At 42.6% G+C, this 22,754-nt stretch overlaps 1 protein-coding gene across 3 annotated transcripts; it reads right to left on the reverse strand.

The window, feature by feature from the left end:
• Positions 1-851: 851 nt before the first annotated feature.
• On the reverse strand, positions 852-22,754 carry LOC125447610 (TLC domain-containing protein 4-B-like). 3 transcript variants are annotated; one of them, XM_048522166.2, is made up of 8 exons: positions 22,214-22,441; positions 17,977-18,146; positions 17,440-17,592; positions 15,012-15,101; positions 11,651-11,709; positions 10,119-10,213; positions 9,919-9,992; positions 852-7,217 (listed from the first exon to the last, which is right to left on the reverse strand). In XM_048522166.2, exons 3-8 carry the CDS (start codon positions 17,577-17,579, stop codon positions 6,899-6,901), a joined length of 777 nt encoding a protein of 258 aa, XP_048378123.1. In that variant the 5' UTR covers positions 17,580-17,592; positions 17,977-18,146; positions 22,214-22,441; the 3' UTR covers positions 852-6,898. The 3 variants fall into 3 exon arrangements, with proteins under 3 accessions (XP_048378123.1, XP_048378126.1, XP_048378125.1); XM_048522169.2 differs by lacking the exons at positions 17,977-18,146; positions 22,214-22,441 and adding an exon at positions 22,699-22,754; XM_048522168.2 differs by lacking the exon at positions 17,977-18,146.

Raw genomic sequence — 22,754 nt, forward strand, 5'->3', positions numbered from 1 at the left:
ATGTGTGTGGAAGGGGATACTGGGTTAATCCAGACAAACATTCAGTTCCATCCACATGAACTCAAAAAGAAATAGATAGATATTCAAGTGTCCTCAAAGCAGGAGGTAACAGAAGCGTTACCATTAGTGTTGTTAAATGGTCGTTCACAAACCCTGAAAGACAGATATTCCCAAGACAATGTAATATTCAGGTTCCTAAAAACCTAATAACAATGTCAGTTATCAACAAAACCATCAGTGCTGAACAAAAAGAGTTTCATGTTGTAGTGCAAAGTATTTTGCACCTACTCATACAAAGCACTGTTGAAGAGACAGTCTTTCAAAATGTTTAAGAATCTGCATCTTCCTTCAGTTCAGTTCATTCTATCACTGATGCTCTAGCCGTATTTGGTGAGTGCTTGAAAGGCTCTGGGTGGCAGTTTCTCTGACACGTTTCCTAATGTAGAAGAAATTATGCTTCTGTTTATAATTCCTTTCAGCTGCAAGTGCTTCATGTGTCATTTGCTAAACAATTGACCTATAATGTGATGAATTCATTAAAACTGTTCATGAAATCTCATTTGCATTGGAGCTCAGGACCGCAGGAGCCAACAAACACAAGACACCATTCAGGCTGGATGTGGCTGCTTCAAACAGCTTAACAATCATTCCAGGTCACTGTCATTCCCGTTGGTCAAAACTTCGGAGAACTACTTTGAGAACATTATGAAATCTCTTTTAAGAATCACTTACGGTGCTGGATGCCATTCAGCTTGTTTCTTCAATAATGTTCACCTGACCAGTCTATTAATGTCTAAATCAGCAACAGACTCAAATTTTAGATTTAAATAAATTTATTTAGTCAATCAGTTCACAGAATTTCAATACAGAAGGCAGTAACTGCAGTTGTTTTTACTTTCATGCTCAATATAACATTTTATTAATTGGCCTGTGACACAGGTTCATTTGACTATAAGACACTTTAATTGTTAAATTGTTAACAGGATTTAAGACACTTGTTAAAAATCAGTTGAAGGATTATATACAGATCCCACATTATAGTAAAAATGTGGACACATTGCAGAGGTGCAAAGGCCATTTAAGAGAACGGTTCTAGGAATGAAGATGCTCAGTTACGAGGACAGACTGAAGAAACTGGGACTGTTATCCTAGGTGAGAAGGCGAAGACGGAGGTTTTCAAAATAATGAATGAGCTGGATGAAGTAGGTAGGTAAAAATTATAGGATCATAAATAGTAGCAACAGGAGTAGGCAGTTCTGCCCTTGAATGTGCTCCACCATTCAGTAGGATCATGGCTGATCCAATATTCCTCGTGCCCACTTTCCTGCCCTTCAACTGTAACCTTTGATTCCTCTACTGATAAAGATTCTATTTCAGCCTTAAATATACACAAGAAGTTCCAAAGACCTTCAATCCTCCGAGAGACAAAATTCCTCCTCATCTCAGTCTTAAATTTGCCCTTTATTCTGAAACTATGCTCCTGGCCCCAGACTCTCTCGAGGAAAGACATCTCAATATTTACCCTGTCAAGCCCCTTAAGAATCCTATACATTTCAATGACAAACTGTTCCCGTTCATGAAAGAAACAAGAATGCATAGAATTAATGTGCAAAAGAAGCAATGGTGAAATGAGAAAATACTTTCTACTACAGTTAGTGGTTAGGGTTTGGAATGCACTGCCTGAAAATGTGGTGGAGGCATGTTCAAATGAAGCATTCAAGAGGGCATTGGGAGATTACTTGGATAAAAATAGTGTGGAAGGGTATGGGGACAGAGCAGGAGACTGGCGGTAGGTAATGATCCACATTTAATGAGTCAACGTAAGCAAGATGGACCGAATGCACGTCTGTGCCGTAACACATCTGTGATATAAATCCTTTCACACCAAGTGCAGGAAAATTACAAATCTCACACCAATAGGAGTTTTTATCTAAGGAACACGTAGGAACTACTAGGTATACAGTTCTTTTGGACACAACAACATGAATCCCAATATTCAACAGGATTATTGACAAATTCAATTATAAAGCCGTTGACATGGGACCCAATTATAAGGACAAGGAAAGTGCAGTGCAAGAAACTAGTGGTAATGTACAAGGTGCTGGGTTTTCCCAACTGGAAGTACTGGCACAGTCAAATATAAAATACTGTATTAGGAACAGAATGATGTTCCAAGGATGTGGAATTTAATGATAATGTATTGTTTTCTTTGTGGGAAGTGTGTTTGAGGCATCACTGAATTTTTTACTAAAAGCATTATGTAAGATTCCAAAATCAGGAGGTCATGTGGCTCAGTTGTAGCATACCCATCTCTGAATTGATGTCCCATTCAGGACTTGATGGCCGTAGGAAAGTTGGAACAGGAGTAGGCCATTTAGCCCCCTTAAGCCCTGTTCTGCCATTCAGTGTGATCATGACTGATCCGTGGCCGAATTCTAAATGCTTACCTTTGGTCCGTACCTCTTAATATCTAACTTGAATAAACATTTGTTCAACAGAAGTATAAAATTAAGAACTGATCCTGCATCCAGTGACATTTTTAGAAGAGAGTTCCAAATATTTACCACTGTATGTAGAAATGCTTCCTAACATTTCTCCTTAATAGTCTGGCCCTAACTCTCAGGCAATGGTCAGTCTGAGCAATGACAGCAGCAGCAATGGAATGAAGGAGAGTGAACCTGGGGGTGAACAGCAGCACAAATACCCAAGGAGCAATGTCAGTCTGAGCAGTAAGCGCAGCAGCAAGAAGGTTGCGGAGACTGAGCCTTGGGGTGAACATCAACAGAGTGGAGCTCAATCTAAGGGCAGAACTCTGGAGGTGATGTCTGGGCTTGGCTGCTCTGGAACCAGATTCGCACACAGTGAGTAGCATCTGGAGAGAAACAACGTATTTACCTTTTGTAGTTATAGTCTGCTAGGAATAATGAGCAGGGTTGGGGAAACCCGAGTTTAGTAATGAATGGGTCATTGGGTTATTGTCTGTAGTTGATAAGTTGATTTAGTTGACAAGGTTGAAAATGGCAGGAGAACTTGGCGCCATGGAATGCTCCTCCTGCAATAGGTGGGAAATCAGGGACACTTCAAGTATCCATTCTCATTACATATGCAGAAAATGTGTTCAGCTGCAGCTCCTGATTTGCTGGATGCCATGCCTGGGATCTCTGTGGAGCATCCAGGAGGCTGGGAATGTTGTGGATAACATATTTAGTGAACTGGTCACACCACCAATGAGCGTGGGTAGGCAGTGCAGCCGTATCCTCTGGCCATTCCTTTACCAAACTGGTATGTCACTTTGGGTACTGATTTTGGGAAGGCGGGGGTGAGGTGTTTCTTCCCCAGTGCCAGGGTCAAGGATGTCACTGAGCATTCCATTAGCTTTCTTCATTATTTTATGCACTTGTTTGTGGCATTTCAAAGATCTATGTGCCTGAACCTTTAAGTGTCTTAGGATATCTGTTGTATTAACTTCATTCCATCTAGAAAGTACTCTAATCTCTCCTTTTTCAGTCCAAAATGGATAACCCCACATTTGTTTATACTGAATACCATTTGACACAGTTTTGCCCGTTCACCTAGCCTATCAGTATCGCTTTGGAATTTTGTGCTGTCATCTACATTTTCTATAATGCTGCCTTACTTTGTGTCATCAGCAAATTTTACCTTTTTATGCTATTCTCCAAGTTGTCAATAAATAATGTGAATAATTGAGGCCCTAACATAGATCCCTGTGGGACACCACTGGTCACATCTAGCATCTTTCGCTTTTCCTAAAAAGTGGATTGATATCTGCAGTTTTCCAACTGAGAGGGACAGCTCTGATATTTAGGCAACTCTGAAAATTTATAGTTAGGGTATGTATAAAGTGCTTTCCCTCTTCCTTTAACACCCTCTGATGGAAACCATTAGGTCCTGGGGATTTGTTACTCTTGAGTTCCATTAATTTCCTCATTACCAATGTTAAACTTAATTAATTTTATTCCATCCCAAAGAAGACGTTTTCACAATGTCACCAAATAGATTGATTATCAATTTGTAAGTCATTCCCAACACATGCCATTGGAGATGGTAAGAGTGGGAGTGATTCCTGGTCAGCCACATGATAGATAGGACACTGGAGCCTCCACCTTAGCTCCAGGCTACATACAAATACAACAGCACAGTGCATGCTTCAGCAGTAACTGGGACTGCTCGGGGAGCTGATTGTCAGGATGGTTATTGAGAATCATGTGATGCCAACAGCACAACATCTGATTCATCTTCTGGCTGGGACAGATTCAGGATCTGCCTCTTACCTCACCGATGGTAGAGATTAAACCACAAATGGTTTGGATGTGTGCTAAGTTACAGAACTGATGAGTAAGAGTCTGATATAACCTAAAAGATTGAATTGAAACTGAGGAAACTCAAAAGGGAGAAAAGAGTTTTCACAGTTTAAAAATAAAGTTATCACTAACCCTTCACACTTATGTGGCAGCTTATGTTACTGAAGATTATTTGGCCAGTGTACCAGTAGAAGCTCTGATTGATACTTACCATGTAGTGTAAAGAACAGCAATAAGACAAAAAGGTAGTGGTTACGTGATAATAAAATGTGGTGCTGGATGAACACAGCAGGCCCAGCAGCATGTCAGGAGCACAAAAGCTGACGTTTCGGGCCTAGACCCTTCATCAGGGAGGGGGATGGGGTGAGGGTTCTGGAATAAATAGGGAGAGAGGGGGAGGCGGACCGAAGATGGAGAGAAAAGAAGATAGGTGGAGAGGAGAGTATAGGTGGGGAGGTAGGGAGGGGATAGGTCAGTCCAGGGAAGATGGACAGGTCAAGGAGGTGGGATGAGGTTAGTAGGTAGGAGATGGCGGTGCGGCTTGGGGTGGGAGGAAGGGATGGGTGAGAGGAAGAACAGGTTAGGGAGGCAGAGACAGGCTGGGCTGGTTTTGGGATGCAGTGGGTGGAGGGGAAGAGCTGGGCTGGTTGTGTGGTGCAGTGGGGGGGAGGGGATGAACTGGGCTGGTTTTGGGATGCGGTGGGGGAAGGGGAGATTTTGAAGCCGGTGAAGTCCACATTGATACCATTGGGCTGCAGGGTTCCCAAGCGGAATATGAGTTGCTGTTCCTGCAACCTTCGGGTGGCATCATTGTGGCACTGCAGGAGGCCCATGATGGACATGCCATTGAAAGAATGGGAGGGGGAGTGGAAATGGTTTGCGACTGGGAGGTGCAGTTGTTTATTGCGAACCAAGCGGAGGTGTTCTGCAAAGCGGTCCCCAAGCCTCCGCTTGGTTTCCCCATCCCCCACTGCACCACACAACCAGCCCAGCTCTTCCCCTCTAACTACTACATTAACTATTTCCTTTAAAAAAATTACCTTCATTAGAAATACCTTAGCCTTTATAAATCTATGCTAGCTCTCCGTTCAAACTTTTATTCATCTACACCAACGAGTTAAATGGACAATTAATGGTGCCACTTGATACTGATTAATTAACAGATGCATTTCATAGATACACTTATCAGTTAAAGTGAAGTTATAGAAATGTGTGGGGAATGGGATTACACAGCTGGTTTGCAAAAAAAAAAGCAAAACTTGATATTTTCAACAACCAGTTTCTGCAGTAACCTAAGTTAACCTAAATTAGATGGGTTTTTGAAGAGCAGAGACTGCTGGACATGGTCAAAGAGTAAATAGGAAGGGTTAGTCAATAAAAAGGGGATTAATCTATTGGGTCACAGTCCTTTTCTGTTTCTAAAAATCCTTATTTTAATACTCAAACTATTAATAAATGATATTCCAATTGTGAAACTACATAATTAACTTAAATATATTTTGACTCTGGTCTGCCTAGGTTTAAACTTGACTGCGGGCTATGGCTCTGTGGAGGTTATGAGATTGAGGCTCCCACTCCCGGAATTTCAGCCTATTATCCAGGCAAACATTCCAGTTCAGTACAGAAGGCGCAGCACCCTCTGTACTCTTTCAGACAAAATGTTAAACCAAGGCCCTTACTGCCCCTTAAGTACACGAAGAAGATCCCACCAGACGAAGAAGAGCAGGCAAGTTATCCCTACTACCTGTCTATGATGATTTTCAACCGACAACAGTAAAACAGATTATCTGGTCATCATCTTACTGCTGTCTTTGAGAAGCACCAGTATACTTCTTTTACACACGACTCTCTAGTATGTTCACAATGTTCTTTCTCATTTAAATATATACACACACCTTGAAAGGGTGAGAGGGGAAATAATTTGAATTCCTTAATCTGAGGGTTTTACAGAGTCAGGAACTGCTGATGCAATGTCAAGGATCCGAGGTGGGTGCTCTTGTAATCTGGAATAACAGAGACAGGCACCAGTGGCAGTTGAAAGAATAGAGTAACTGGTTCAAAGTAAGTGGAAAAAGGAGGAAAAACTGGCACACACGAGGAGATACACACTGAACACTGACGTTTTTTTTCTAGCTAACCTTGGCACAAGTATGCTCAACGAGCAAGTCTGGAAGAATGTGAATGAGACAATTTTACAAAGCAATTTCCTGTTGAGCCACAAACCTTTTGATCCAGGTGTCTGTCTAGCCCAGCACTGGAGAGCTTGGCTGAGGTTGGCTCTTAGGCACTTTTCAGTCTTGAGGTATTGTCCTTATTGTTACAGATAGACGAAGAATTGATGATTAGTTTCTGACTGTGATTGAATGAATTATTTGGCTCAGTTTATACAAGCCTAAGACTATATACAGAATTGTGTCATCTTCAATTGACTCAATGTCTCAGCTGCAACATGACATAAAAAACATTTATGGATTTGTGTCAAAAATCTCAAATGTAATTGTAAGTTTTCAAGAGTATTGATTTGATGTAGATTGAATGATTAAAGTTTCAGCACAATGACAATGTGGAAAAAACTGTTACTTCTCTATAAACTCCTGGCTGAGCTTAGTTTTCCGGTACTTCTGGGATGCAAACAGAATTTTCCAGCACCCTCTGGCGATTTTATACATCCAGATTGTGTTCAGAATATCCAGAGCAACACTGGAAATGATCCAAGCACACTGTGGCCCAAGGCCCAGGCGGTGAAAGGCTGCTGTCCCAAAGGTAGAAGCCATTTGAAGGTAGTAGGACGGAATCACAGCAATGCGCACAAGGAAGAAGCTCACAGTCATGGCGACACCATTCAACACAACCAATCTGGCATTTCTGGGAAACCGCAGAACCTCAAAGAACCACCTGCACTTAAACACAGAGTGCATTGTCATTCAGTGGTAACAGACCTCCCACCACCAGGGGCAGCACCTAGACAAGCACACTTCCCACCACCAGGGGCAACATCAGATTATCCTTGGGGAGCTGGTGAATGACCTTTGTGCCCATAGTGCATTATCCTTCCTTACTATTTAAATGCTTATTATCCTGACTGAGCCATCCTCCTCCTTCAATTAGCAGAATATATTTCCCTCACCCAATCCACGGATTTCCTAGAACAGCAAATTACAAGTTCTCCACCTTTTCTGCTACAGGTCAATGCTGTTATATACTTTCTGTATATACTGTTATATATTTTCTGAAGGAGGGTCTAGGCCCGAAACATCAGCCTTCCTGCTCCTATGATGCTGCTTGGCCTACTGTGTTCATCCAGCTCTATTCCTTGTTATCTCAGATTCTCCATCATCTGCAGTTCCTACTATTGCTGTTATATACTTACTTCCTTTTGGCATTATCAGGGCAGCACGGTGGCTCAGTGGTTAGCACTGCAGCCTCACAGAGCCAGGGACCCGGGTTCAATTCCAGCCTCGGGTGACTGTCTACGTGGAGTTTGCACATTCTACGTGCGTCTGCGTGGGTTTCCTCCGAGTCCTCCAGTATCCTCCCACAGTCCAAAGATGTACAGGTTAGGTGGATTGGCCAAGCTAAATTGCCCGGAGTGTTCAGGGGAGTGTGGGTTATAGGGGAATGGGTCTGGGTGGGATGCTCCAAGGGGCGGTGTGGACTTGTTGGGCCGAAGGGCCTGTTTCCGCACTGTAGGGAATCTAATCAATAAAAATACCACAGAATCCCGAAGTTCATTGATGACATCCTTCCCTTGCTCATTGCCTTTACTGCCTGTGTTGTCAGATTGCTTATCAACATCATATTTTGCAAGGGACTGGAAGTTCTGCTGGAATTTCTAGTGATGAAACTTTGAGAAGACTGAGGTAATTGTTTCTTGCTCCCACAACAAATCCTGTTCTCTAGTCACAGATTTCATCGTTTTCCCTGACAACTACTAATTGAGGCTGAATGTGTGAAACTGGAGTAGAAATGTCCTTATAATGTTAATGAGCCATGAATTCAGTCAGAGCAGGGCATGTCTTCTACCTCAATTCCACTCTTCCTTCTCATTCAGTGGTACACAGACCTCCCACCACCAGGGGCAGCACCAGATATGCACACCTCTCACCACCAGGGGCAGCACCAGGCACTCTCACTTCCCACTACCAGGGGCAGCACATAGACAAGCACACTTCCCACCACCACTTCCTTCTATCCCGAAAATCATTTGATCTCAGTTTGAAACTCTGAAATTTCTCCTCATCTCAGTCCTTAAAATAGGGTGACCTCTATCTTGAAACTATAGCCCCTGCTTCCAGATTCTCTAATAATGGGAAACAGCCTCTTGGCACCCATCCTGAAAGGCCCTCTTAAGAATTCTATTCCTTTCAATATCATATCTCATTGGCTGAACAAGCAATTCATAACTTTTGTGCCTGAGCTTCCAACTAAAAATCCACTCCATCACCAAGACGTCCGACCTCCATTCAAGCCTCACCAATTAGCTGCCTTACCCTCGTCCCACCTTTCTTACCAGGAGGTGCCTTCAACATTATCCCCTTGCTGGCCTACCACATTCCATAAATTTTACTTTATTTTGATTGTAAAACGTCCTGTTCACCAGACTTCTCTGTGCTTGCTAGGTGACATCATCTCCTGCCCTTGAGATGGATGGACTTTAAAATTCTCAACCTTGTGTTCAAAACAATCCATGGCCACACACTTTCCTATCTCTGTAAAGTTCTCCAATCTAACGTCCTCTAAGATCTAAAAGCTAATTCTTGTCTCATACACTTATTCACCAAATCATTGGCCCCATCATTTCAGGCCATGTCATTAATTCCAAGCTCTCAATTTTGCACCCTAAATCTCTATCTTCCCATTGCTTTTCTTCTTTAAGGTATTCCTTTTAAACTCTCTCTTCCAGCAGGTTTGTGGTCATCTGACACAATATTTTGTGCTTTGCCTTCGTAAATCTTGATTTTGCTTGTTTGAAACATCTTGGAATGCCTATGGTGTGAAATCTACTATTTATTGCAAGTTATTCTGTATATGTGTGGTAAAGCCATAGTAGGTTCCCGTAATTCCTTAACCGTACAATGTGAATGGGAGATTATTTAAACAGAAGAAAACATGCATTTTTCTTCAATATCAGGCACAATCAGCTTAAAGCAAGTGCAGGATGTGTGCACATTTGTGCATCTTGAAATTTGTTCAAAGCTTCTGGAACCCAGTTTTGCAGTCCCATTACATTCCTGAACTAAGGTTCACTGTCCTGTACCTGGACTCGTCTCCCTCTAGAGTCCTTGTTCTTGGAGTCATGCCGCTCAGATGTCCTTGCATCCTGGGTTCCTATAAGTAGGGTGGTGTGCCGATATGTCCATCTACCCCAGGTCATGTCCCTATACTAGGGATTGTGCCCTTCTAGTGTCCTTGCACCAATGGACCATGCCTGTCTAGTGTCCTGTAACTGGGGTTGTGCTCCTCTAGTATTGTTGCGCCCCTTCAGGGTCCTGTACCTGCAGTCATGACCCTCTGTGATTCTGAACCAGGGTTGGATGTCTTAAGTTGATTGGTTAAACAGAGAAACAAAGTGTTACAGAATGAATCCCCAACTTACCGCTGATTTACAAATGGTGTGGACAGCTCAGCAATCAGGCGAAAATTAGCAAAATATGGAAGGAGCCCTCGTCCCTGTGAAGCAAACAGAAGTGTTATAAATAATCTTGGGTAAGGATGATAAACGGATATAGAGGAAAATGTCAGGTTTATTCCTGAATCTGTTAATCATTTGATGATACTCATTAACTCTTCACTTACCAACACGTACTGGTATGCATAGAGTGCTGCCAAATGGTGACTGAGGAAAAAGCTGTCTCCCAATGTCTTCCAGTGCCAAATGAGAAGCATTAAATCTGCAACGACAGCAGTTGTATGAAATGGGCAAAAGCAATGGGTAGGAATCCAGTGCAAAATGGACCAATAAGAATGCAGAGCACAGAAACTAAACAGGGTCAAAATCTGCACCACCAATAAAATAAAAGGCTACAGATTTCTTTAAAAATGTCTTTAACATCCATGATAACAAAGTGTAGAGCTGGATGAACACAGCAGGCCAAACATCATCTCAGGAGCACAAAAGCTGACGTTTCGGGCCCAGATCCTTCATCAGAAGAAGGGTCTAGGCCCGAAACGTCAGCTTTTGTGCTCCTGAGATGCTGCTTGGCCTGCTGTGTTCATCCAGCTCTACACTTTGTTATCTTGGATTCTCTAGCATCTGCAGTTCCCATTATCTCTGATACTCTTTAACATCCATGCTGGGAGTACTTGATTGGGACAGTGTAGAGTTAAGCTTTAATTTCTGTTTAAGAGAGTATAACTTTACTCTGTATCTAACCCTACGGTGTACTTCTCTTGGATGTGTTTGACGTGTGCAGTGTACAAGGCCTGGGAGTGTTTGGTGGGGAAAGTGAAGAGGGAACTTTAATCTGTAGCTAACTGTGTTGTACCTGGGCTGCGAGTGTTTGCTAGGGACAGTTTTAAGAAAGTCTTATTTTCAGGTAACTTTCAGTTGAAAAGTGTAAAAAGGGTTTTAGTTTCAGTTTAACAAAGTAGTGAGAGCTTTATTCTGAATTCAACCCCATGCAGTTCCTTTTCTGGGAGTATTTGATGGCGCCGGGGACCTATCTTCAGTTTACTTTCAGATTAAAAAAGCAGAGGTACCCCTACTTTCTATTTAAAAGAGTAGACAGAGTTTTACGCTGTATCTAACCCTGTGTTGTTTCTGTTCTGGGAGCTTTTGATCGGGACTTAATCCCCGCTACAGTACCTGGCCAGGGAATGAAGTTGTTGATTTGCTCGCTGAGCTGGCTTGTTCTCTTCCAGATGTTTTGTCACCATGCTAGGTGACATCATCCGTGGAGCCTCCAATGAAGCAATGTTATTCTACCCAACTTGGAATTTATACTGTCTGGTCTATTATGGTGAGTGCTGTCATTTCCGGTTTTGATCTGTATGGGTTTGTGTATGGGGTTCTCCACCCATTATGCAATCAAACATAAATTTGGACCCCATATACAATCCCATACATCTAAACAAAAACAAGCCAGCTTGGCAAGCAAGTCAACAACCTCAACACCCACAACCTGAGCTACAGATCTTTGCCAAAACTCTGGCCTGGGAATGTTTGATGGGGATAGTGCAGAGGGAGTACATGCTGTATCTGTCCCTGTGGAAAGAATGCAGCGGGAGAAATTATCAACAGCAGGAGAAGCTGAAATTGATTTGCTGAAGGAAGACAGTCAAAGTCTTTGGTTCAAACTCTGACTGGAAACGTGTTCTATAATACTCACCATAAATCAAGTAGCCTGAAGCGATTGCTATATTAAGCTTCACTAGTTTGGGATCCCCCCTGTAGGACACAAGAGTAAAGACTTCAGTTTAAACATACTGTCACTGCTCAACAATTGAATCAGCTAAATTCACTAGACAATCAGATAATAGTGTTACTTGGAGGCCAGACAGCTTTGAGCGGCTCAGTTACGGATTCTGTCATCTATGAATTGAATCCGAAAGTACAGTGTGTGAATTTTGCTGATACAATTGTTGAGCAGTGACAGAGTGTTTAAGCTGACATGTGTAAACAATTTAAGAATATATATAAATCAATTGGCAACATTCTGAGAATAGAGGGAAATAGAAGCCTTAGGTGAAACAGATTTCCTGGTGCCTGATCACACAATGTTTTAGGGCTTTATTTTAATTATATCCAAAACTACAATACTTGTATGTCTGATGGTGAGTCCTCAAACTAACCAGGATCTGAGCCATTGCACAGGATTCCTGCTGCTCACTGGGATTAGATTACATTCCCTACAGTGTGGAAACAGGCCCTTTAGCCCAACAAGTCCACACCGCCCCTTGAAGCATCCCACCCAGACTCCTCTCCCTATAACCCACACACCCCTGAACACTACAAGCAATTTAGTATGGCCGATCCACCTAGCCTGCACATCTTTGGACTGTGGGAGGAAACCGGAGCACCTGGAGGAAACCCACACAGACACGAGGAGAATGTGCAAATTCCACACAGACAGTTACCCAAGGCTGGAATCAAACCCAGGTCCCTGGTGCTGTGAGGCTGCAGTGCTAGCCACTGAGCTGCCCCAGGACACCTGGAATATGACTACCAGGAAGGGCATGGATAAAGTAGAGGACAAATGAAACAACTAGATGGCAAGGCTGCTGGCAGGAATGAACATTGGTCAATGTCAGGCTGATGTGCTTAAGTGTGTGCACTGAATAAAGTATGGCCACTCATGATTGGCCAATTCTGTCACACTACACGACGTTCAGTTCAGAAGTGACATTAACCATGGGGCAGTCCATCACATCCTGAGATGGATGGATATGGTCAGATATATTCTATCACTCATCATTCATTCCCATTGGACTGAGCATTGTGCATTTCCCAGTGTTCCTTTTTCTCTTGTGGACTGCTGATGCTTTAGGGAGAAGACCTTCAAGTGGCCAATGAGTTCAATGAATGAGGTCAGTGCTACCCAGTTTGGCTCAGTGCTTGAGTACCTAACTCTCAGGATTGTGGTTTCAGGGTCCATAGTGGACAAAAGTTGCCATTTCAATGTGACCCTGAGCTGTCTTTTCAAAACCTCAGCAGGATTGAGGGATACAATCTGAACTGACAGCAGAGCTTAATCATCTCTGTAGAGACCAAGGACTGATGCAGGAAGTTTGCTGATTCCATTGTCATCAGGAGACGATATTGCTTTGCATCACATCAACACCCAGAGTCACTGTGGGGCAATGTATGTGGCATTGCTTGTCACTGTCAAGTTGGGAGAGCGTGAGCCAACATCTCCATGCCATTCCTGAGTCTGAATTTAAAAGAAAGGCAATATTGCTAATCTATTAAATAAAAACCCTTTGTTTTTATTCACTCACAGGATGATGGCATCACTGGCCAGGCAACATTTATTACCTATCCCTAATTGACCAGAGGGCAGTTGAAAGTCAACCACATTGTTGTGGGTCTGGAGTCACATGTAGGCCAGACCAGATTAGGATGGCAGTTTCCTTCCCTACAGGACATTGGTGAACCAGATGGGTTTTTCTGACAATTGACAATGGATTCATGGTCACCATTAGACCCTTAGTTCCAGATATTTTATTGAATTCAAATTCCACCATCTGCCTTGTTTTTCTACCTTACTGTATGTACTTTGGTGCAACCAATAAATCAATCAGGTTCCTTCAATTAACAACTTTAAAAAAAAAGAGTCCTTATCCATTTATACAATATTTGTAGCTCATGCTGTCTTGGCACTCTAACTGTTCGTGTAAGATAAGGATTTTTATTTTAAACATAACTGCTTGGTCATTGGGCTGTAGACTCTGCCTCCACTCAGAGGATGTGTCACTCATAAGTGCAACACCTTATATCTAGGCCAGTATCCTTTTGTAAAGAACACATTCCAAAGCGAAATATTCATCATGAAATCACATTGAGCCAAATTGGATAGCCCAAAACTCCATTTGTGGTTAATTTGTCAGTCATTCCCACTGGAATGAGAGCAAATAAAACAGAACGATGCCCACGATTGGTTAAAGTTCTGAGCCAATAACTCTGGATTCATCTGACCTATCCTGTGACCGTGCTAACCAACTGGAATGGGGGTAGGCCGTGCTACAGCTCAAAACCACCCCCAAGCCATCATTCCACAGAGATCTCTCAGTGAAACTCTGCATATATTGCAAAACCTGTTAGAACTATAAAAGTAGTGTGAAAGGGACACAAAGTGAAATTGGATATACAAAGTGGAAAACTGTGACATGAAGCACAAAGCAGACACTGCGAAGGAAACAGATTCCACCAAGTTTATAAACCATTCTGAAGTATAAGGCAAAAAGTCTTGTCATAGTTCACAAGCAAGGAAAAGCTGAAATTGGCTTCCTCTGCTAACATAGTTCATGGCAGTTTCAGCAGAGAACACTGCAATCGTCAGTCCAATCCTACCGGAAAGGCGTGTCACTGAGCAAGGAGGCTTGGTCACAAGGAGGTCATCTGCAGTGAGGTTGACAAATGTCTGACCCACCTGAAGCTGCAACAGTCAGAGGATGCTCTAGGATTCTGCACTGCAGCATGAAAACACAGAAAACATGTCTGCTGCAGTGATGAAATGGCAGACTGCATTGCATTTGTCTGAAGATAGCTCACACTTCAGATCTAATGCTCAACATTTTTCAATACTTTTGATGTAAAAGGGCAAGCCATTATAATGTGTGAACATACTGAAAAATAAAAACGTTTTTCACATTCTTCACGGTGTCTTGTTTTTGACAGAGAGCTTATTTGTAGACAATGCTAATTTGCCTAAGGAACTCCTCAGCTATCTGAAAACTCCACTTAACATGCATTTGTGGGCTGGATCCCCGCGATTTGACTTACTGGTTTAGATTACGTTCTTAACAGCAGCAATACCGACAGTCATTGCGAAGGTGATGCGCTCTGCATCACCTGACACCCAGGGACCAGAAGAACAGCACATCCAGCTCATGAGGCTGAATCAGAGAAAGACAACCCTTGCTGTCCTAGGACTAGGTTAAACTTCTAGAAAAAGTCCCCTCCCACTCCTTTGATCTTAGTTAACGTCAGTAAAGGGGTCAGTATTGTAAGTAGAGCTTCCAGCCTCTTACCAGATGTGGTCTTTGTTGACAGGATCATCGAACCAAAGGATATATAAAGCTAGTCCTCCAACTACAACAGCATGAATTGTGGAGACACATCTAAGGAGATACAATGAAAAATAAATGAATGGAGTAATTGCAAATGTAAATTAAGTCAGTATGTTGTCTAGATAAAGTTTGTTTTGATTGGTCCTAATCCTATCACACAGTCGAAAGTGTTAGATGGTCAGAATAGGTTTGCGCACTGGGGATGCACAAGTTCTTCACAATCCTTAAAACTGTGTTGTTTCTTTTTAAAACTGAGGTCACTTTCTAACCAAGGCAGCAGTATGCCCACATTAAGAACCACAATATTTTTTATAATTAGTATTTTTTTCTACTGCACAGATTTTGGTGGTTAACTTTAAAGCTAATCCGTTATAAAGGTCAGAGTAAAGGACAAAGTAAGTTTGTTATTGAATAGAATATTTATCACAGTTATAACGAACAGAACAGATTTTCCATGCACTAGTCTCTTCATGATTCAATTACACTCCAGTTTTTAAATCAAAAATAGACACTTATGTGTAACATTTTAAAACTGAATTTCGACATGATACAACTTTATAGGATGATTATGTTTTAAACTATTGCCTTTAAGTAAAATGGAATAGCTTGGCGTGGAGATGTGGGAAGGTCGTCAAGAGGCTCGATGAGTGTTGTGGCAGAGTTTTATGAGAATTATACCAGGAACGAAGGAATTCAATTAGGTGGTGAGGAAAGGTTTCTAATCCTCGCCTACAACACATCCAACAATATCAGCTTGTATTTATAGAATACAAGAAGGAGCCACAAGAAGTGGTATTAATACAGAACCAAATAGATAGGTTTAAAGAAGCATCTTAAAAGAGGAGTGAAAGGCAGAGAGGGAGATGGATTTAGGGCAGGAATTCAACAGCTTAAGGTCTATCTAGCTGAAGGCATAGCTGCCAGAAGTGGAATAAATAAAAATAAAATTGGGATGTGCCAGAATACGGGTGCAGAGATCTCAGAGGGTTGTATTATGTAGGAGATAAAGAGGGATTTGTAAACAAAAACAAAAAATCAAGAGCCGATGTAAAACCTGCAAAAGTAGTGATGAGGAGTAAATTAGGAAACAGTTAGCAGAGATCAAATTTATGGTGGGTGGCAAGTGGAAGGCCATTCAGTAAAGAGTTGGAATAATCAAGTCTAATAACTACATATTCACTAAAATATGTGCACTTCCCAAGCTCCCACCGAATGACAGGCTCTTGTTCTGATCTACAAGAGTTAGATTGTACCTCATACAGAATCCACTCTGCCTTATTTCTTATGAACACAGTATAAGTATGCTGTGAACGATACCAACTCTCTTTGACTCATGCACATGAAGAATACACCTTAAACATGAATATATTTGAGCAACCAGCAGAGGCAGGCAGACTAACTCTGGTGGCAATTTCTGTCTCAGTCAGGAGCAAAGGTCTCTTCAATGGGCAGAGACTGCCATGTGTAGGGGCCAGCATTTATCCCCTTCCCTAACAATTTTGTCCATAGATTTCCTTCTCTGAAGGACATCAGTGACCCAGACGGCTTTTTGTTTGAAACAGCAATCAACATTGATTACATAAGATAACAAGATGTAGAGCTGGATGAACACAGCAGGCCAAGCAGCATCTTAGGAGCAGGATGTTGCTCGGCCTGCTGTGTTCATCCAGCTGTACATCTTGTTATCTCAGATTCTCCAGCATCTGCAGTTCCTATTATCTCTGATACAACGTTGATTACACGATTGGTATTGGGCTAGCCTTTTACTGATTTCAAATTGCACACTGTCATGGTGGGATTCAAACTGAGAACAAAAACAGAAGTTGCCGGAATAGCTCAGGAGGTCTGGCTGCATGTGTGAAGAAAAAAATTACAATGAACATTTTGGGTCTTGTGACCCTTCCTCAGAAAGGTCAAATCTACATGTCAAAGCTATTGGCTTGTGGTTCTGGATCACTACCACTAGCCCACTGCCTCCCCAGTCTTTATTGAGACCCTCCACATGCTCCCAGTTCTCAACCCCCACCAACCGTGGCACAGTGATTCCACTGCTGTCTCACAGCACCAGGGACATGGGTTTGATTCCAGACTTGGGTGACTGTCTGTATGAAGTTTGCAAATTCTCCCCATGTCTGTGTGGATTTCCTCCAGGTGCTCTGGTTTCTGCCTACAGTCCAAAAACATGCAGGTTAGAGGGATTGACCATGGTAAATTGTCCATAGTGTCCACGGATGTGCAGGCTAGGTGGATTAGCCGTGGGAAATGTAGGGTTACAGGGATAGGCTAGGGAATAGGTTTGGGTGGGAAACTCTACTGAGGGTCAACGTGGATTTCATGGGATGAATGGCCTGCTTCCACACTGTAGGGATTCTATGATTCTACGAAATACCTCGAGTTCCATTCCGTTTTCTGTTCCCGAGATAAGTTCTTGTATCCACAGCTCAGCAGAATGGAGAGACGTGGAGTGGCATTATGATATAGGACCTGGAAAACGATGAAACTGCTAACAACATTACAACACACATCCATTCCAGCTGGTCCCCTGAGGAGAAACCGCAGAAAGGACAGATGTCAGTGAAATGAGCAGTGATTGAAACAAGCATTCACACACCCACTCTCACATGGTAACAAGAAACAATTCAGTCCTGTCTGTTAAGCATGTTACAAGAGTGGACATTGTATTTTAGGAGATGTATTACTAAATCCGTTAAATCTGAGAATGCTCACCACTAATCTGCTTCACGAGAATAAACAGAATACCCTTGTTCTTGCAACTTCAAACTAATCTGATCAGTTTTGTGATATAAACTGTAAGACAGCTTTTTCCAGCCTGTCCTGCATTAATTTCTGACTTCAGCAGTTAGCAAAAATGGCAATGTGTAAATGACTCAGCTGCTAAAAAGACTTTTTTAAAACAGAAACTTACAGTAAGAGATCTTTTGTCCCATCATGCCTGTGCTTAGTCTCACTTTCTTGGGACTCAGCTTGACTTCATCAGAAGAATCGTCATGTTGTTAACTTCATAATGCATTTGTTTGTGCTTAGCTTGATCCCAGCTTTCCTGGTTCTCTCCATGCTGCACTTGATGTTTTCCAACTACAGCAATGTTATAGAAAGAATCAGCTTTGCTGACTGTTCTTTTGCATCTCTGTATACCTTGTCTACCTTCTGCAAGACCACATGGCTCACTTTAATTCTAAACACAGGAACCTGTACTGGCCGATTAGTGTGAAAGTTCTGAACAACAAAGATTTCTTGCTGCACTTCATATTCTATTTATAGATATTTAGGTCAAAGAACTTTCTCTCTTCTCAATGCTAGGTGCATCGCTCCTGGTATTGGGATGAAATAATAGTTCCACTTTATTGTTTGATAAAGATCTTTGGGTGTACACAAATTCACAGCTCAAATTTCTCTCAAAATGATACATTTTACTCAGACTGCGGGCTCTGCGGCTCTGACAATCAGCTTATTTTCTTCCTTCTACAACAGCTCTCATTCAAATTTTCCTTCTGTCTAGGGCTTGACTTGGAATCACCAGTTTTATCACTATTAATTGTGATGGGGTACTCAAGGCATGCAGCTGTCTCAATGAAAACTCTGGATACAATCCATTAGATGGGTTTGCTATCTTTAGTCCTCAGTGTCAGCTTTTTCATCTCATGGTTTACTCAGATAAGCTGCATCTTTTTGCAACTGTTCAACCTTGAGATAAGAGTCACATGACAGGTGACATCAAACATGGTTAGCATCTTTACCCTTTGTGTTATTTTGATTTGTTACACCACATTACTCCACCATCATTCGTATGATCCTGCTCAGTTTCAGAACACCACTTCCTGGGGTTACCATTTATGGTTGTGTGCTTACTTCCCACTCTCTTTACTAATTTGAATGATTACTAGAATTTTTGTCCAGACACTTCATTTGGATGGTTCCTACCATGTTGTGCTCTTAACTCTCATCTTCATGGATTATGGACGTTTTGGTTCCTTTACTTCTCACTCACCCTGTTGCTATGACTTAGATAACTTGTTTACCATCATCTTTCTCTGTTGAACACATCTTTTCACAGTGATTGGAAACAGCTCGCAAGAGGCTGACATCTCAATGTGATTACATCCATCCTAGAGTAAAACCGTATGTACTCTACATGTGATCTCACCAAAGCCTTGTATAGTTGCAGCAATATTTCCTTGCTTTCATACTTTATTCCTTTTGCAATAAATGTCAAAATTCCACTTGAATTCCTTATTACCTGCCGTACCTGCATACTAGCTTTCTGTGACTCATGGACAAGGACACCCAGATTCCTCCACACTGAAGTACTCTGAAGTTGCCTTTTTATTCTTCTCAACAAAATGAATAACCTCACATTTATCCATGGTTCAACTCCATGTACCAAATTTTTGGCCAGTCTCATATTCATTTGTAAATTTCTTACTTCTTAATAGCAACTTACTTCCCCTTCTGTTTTAATTGGCTACAATTTTCTATCCTTGCATCCATGTGATTAAAATAGGTTGTAAATAGTTGGGGCCTAGAAACAAACTCTATGGCTCCCCAAAAGTTACATCCTGCTGACCAAACACCTATTAATCCCAACTTTCTGCTGGTTAGCCAAACCTCGACCCAAGCTAATTAGTTACCACAGACTCCATGTCTTCTTAACTTGTGTGCTAACTTTTTGAGCAGCACCTGAACAAGTGCCTTCTAGAATTCCAGAAGACCCCTATTATCCACTTTGCTTGTTCCATCTTTGAAGAACTCTAGCAAATTAGTCAAACATGATTTACCCTTCATAAAACTATGCTGACTCTGATGGATTGTATTTTGATTTTCTGAATGTCCCATCACTATTTTCTTAATAATGGATTCTAACAATTCTCCAGTGACAGATGTTAAACCAACTTGTCTTCAGTTTCCTACTTGCTGCCTCCCTCACATTTTGAATAAGAATGTTACATTAGAAATTTTCAAATCCACAAGAACTTTTCTAGAATCCAGAGAATTTTGGAACATTATATTCAATGCAGCCACTACATAGGCCATCGGGTCCATGGACTTGTTTGCCTTTAATTCTTTCAATAGTGACAGCAATTGTTTTAAGTTAATTAAGTTCCTAATGGGATGGTTTCATTGTGAAAACTAAGATAAAACACTGACAGAAATCACATGATACAGGTGAAGTCAGATTTCACCTGACAAAGCAGCATGCTCTGATGGCTGGTGATTCCAAATAAAACTGTTGGACCATAATCTGATGTCATGTGACTTCTGATTTATCCAGCCCAGTCCAACACCAGCACTTACACATCGTAAAATACTGATTTAGAATCTCCGCCATTTCCACAAAATCTCCCAATGACTGAAAGATGAAAATCCTCACGTATCACCCCATCAACCTCCGGACTTAAAGCATCATTTTCCACCACGTCCGCTACCTGCAATCTGACCCTACTACCAAGGATATATTTCCCTCCCCACCTTTATCTGCCTTCCGGAGGGACCACTCTCTCCGTGACGCCCTCATCTGCTCCACACTCCCCACTAGCCCCACCACCCCCGGCACTTCTCCCTGCAACTGCAGGAAGTGCTACACCTGCCCCTACACCTCCCCGCTCATCTCCATCCCAGGCCCCAAGAAAACCTCCTACATTAGCAGATGTGCGGGTGAACATCCATTTAATGTGGTATATTGTATCCACTGTTCCCGATGTGGCCTCCTCTACATCAGGGAAACTAAGTGGAGGCTTGGAGACCACTACACTCGGTCTGTGACACATGACAACACCTCCCAGTCGCAAACCACTTCAACTCCCCCTCCCACTCCTTGCACAACATGTCCATCCTGGGCCTCCTCCAGTATCACAGCAACACCACCCAAAGGCTGGAGGAACAGCACCTCATATTCCGCTTGGCAACCCTGCAGCCCAATGGTAGCAATGTGGACTTCACAAGCTTCAAAATCTCCCCACTCCTGACCACATTCCTAGATCAGCCCATCTTGTTCCTGCCTCCTTGTCTTCCCTCCCACCTACTCGCTCCTCCCTCCTCACTGACCAACCTCCATCCCAACTCCTCACCTACAAGCACCTTTTCTGGCTTCATTTCCACTTCCTTGACCTGTCTGTCTTCTCTCTACCTATCAGCTCTTCTATCTACCTTCCATCATGGTGTCCCCCTCTCTATTTATTTCAGAACCCCCTACCCCTTCCCCATTTCTGAAGAAGGGTCAAGACCCAAAATACCAAAAGAACCAAAACAAAGTTGCTGGAAAAGCTCAGCAGGTCTGGGAGCATCTACGGAGGAGAAAACAGAGTTAACATTTCAGGTCTGGTGACCATTCCTCAGTTCTGAGCTCCACATCTTGTTATCTCAGATTCTCCAGCATCTGCGGTTCCTACTATCTCCAAACCCAAAATGTCAGCTTTTCTGCTCTTCTGATGCTGCCTGGCCTGCTGTGTTCATCTAGCTCTACACCTTGTTATCTCAGACTCCAGCACAGGCAGTTCCTCCTATCTTGAAGCTTCAACATGTCTTTTTTGAGCAATACTCGCAGAACATTGTGGGCTGAAGGGACTGTTCTGTGCTGTACTGTTCTACGTTCTATGTTCTAACATTACAGCACAGTACAGGCCCTTCGGCCCTTGCTGTTGTGCCGACCTGAAGCCCATCTGACCTACACTATTCCATGTACATCCATATGCTTATCCATGTTCTATCTGTTTTATCAGTGACTATTAGTTCCTAGCTGTTTTTGAAGGATATAAATAGATGATAATGTCCTTTTTTTCTGAAGGGTCTAGACCCAAAACATCAGCCTTCCTGCTCCTCTGATGCTGCTTGGCCTGCTGTGTTCATCCAGCTCTACACCTTGTTATCTTGCTAATGTCACTCTGTTCATTGCTTTCTGAATTGTACCATTGGAGAGCACTCAATCTTTCATTACATGTCCTTTGAAAGTATATTGCTTGTTTATTTGTCTCCTCAGTGATGTCCTTCAGGCCATTTCATCATCCAATTTGTGATCCTGTAGTTATTGATTTGTCAAGTGCCATATCTCCTTTGAGCTTTACAATCTGGTTCCAAATTACAGTGGAGTGTTAGGGTGAACTTGACAAGTGTAAATGAAACCTAAAATCAGCACCTTCTAGCATTACCTTCAGCTCCTGTCTCTGATTCCATCCTATTTCCAGAGACACTTTCACAATCACTTTTTTGGCTTCCATTTCAAGATTGTTCCACTTGGGCAGATGTCAGGACGGAGAGTTTATCAAACCAAACTGAAGCTTTCACCATTTCCAACAATTCTACAAACTGCTGCAGAAAAAAAAATCCTGCACCTAACCAGTATCAATGTGGACTTCAAAACCTCCCTTCCCCCGACCACATCCCAAAACCAGCCCCGCCGGCCCCTGACCCCGGACCGCTCCTCCTCATCCCGTCGACCCGGGGTGACCTACCTCCCCAGCTGCCCTCGCCCTCACCCTCACCCTCACCCTCACCCTCACCGACTCCACCCCCGCCTCTTTGCCCTGTCTGTCTCCCCTCCACTATCCATCTTCTAACCGCCTCCCCCCCCATTTATTTCAGAACCTCCTGCCCCCCCGAAGAAGGCTCCAGCCTCCCGGCTCCTGCTCTGTACCTTGTTATCTCAGCATCACTTCCGTTTCCGGAAACCCATGGTGCCTGTAGTATCCA

Source organism: Stegostoma tigrinum, unplaced genomic scaffold (assembly GCF_030684315.1).
Source record: "Stegostoma tigrinum isolate sSteTig4 unplaced genomic scaffold, sSteTig4.hap1 scaffold_576, whole genome shotgun sequence".
NCBI classification, from domain to species: domain Eukaryota; kingdom Metazoa; phylum Chordata; class Chondrichthyes; order Orectolobiformes; family Stegostomatidae; genus Stegostoma; species Stegostoma tigrinum.

Bases quoted from the DNA above. Each gene is read 5' to 3' on its own strand.
- LOC125447610 (XM_048522169.2), bottom strand. From the start codon at position 17,579: ATGGATGTGTGTTGTAATGTTGTTAGCAGTTTCATCGTTTTCCAGGTC. The intron at 15,102-17,439 runs GTATTTCGTAGA...GTATCTCCTTAG, and splicing joins AAAACGGAATGGAACTCGAG to ATGTGTCTCCACAATTCATG. The intron at 10,214-11,650 runs GTGAGTATTATA...CTGTCGTTGCAG, and splicing joins TTCAGGCTACTTGATTTATG to ATTTAATGCTTCTCATTTGG.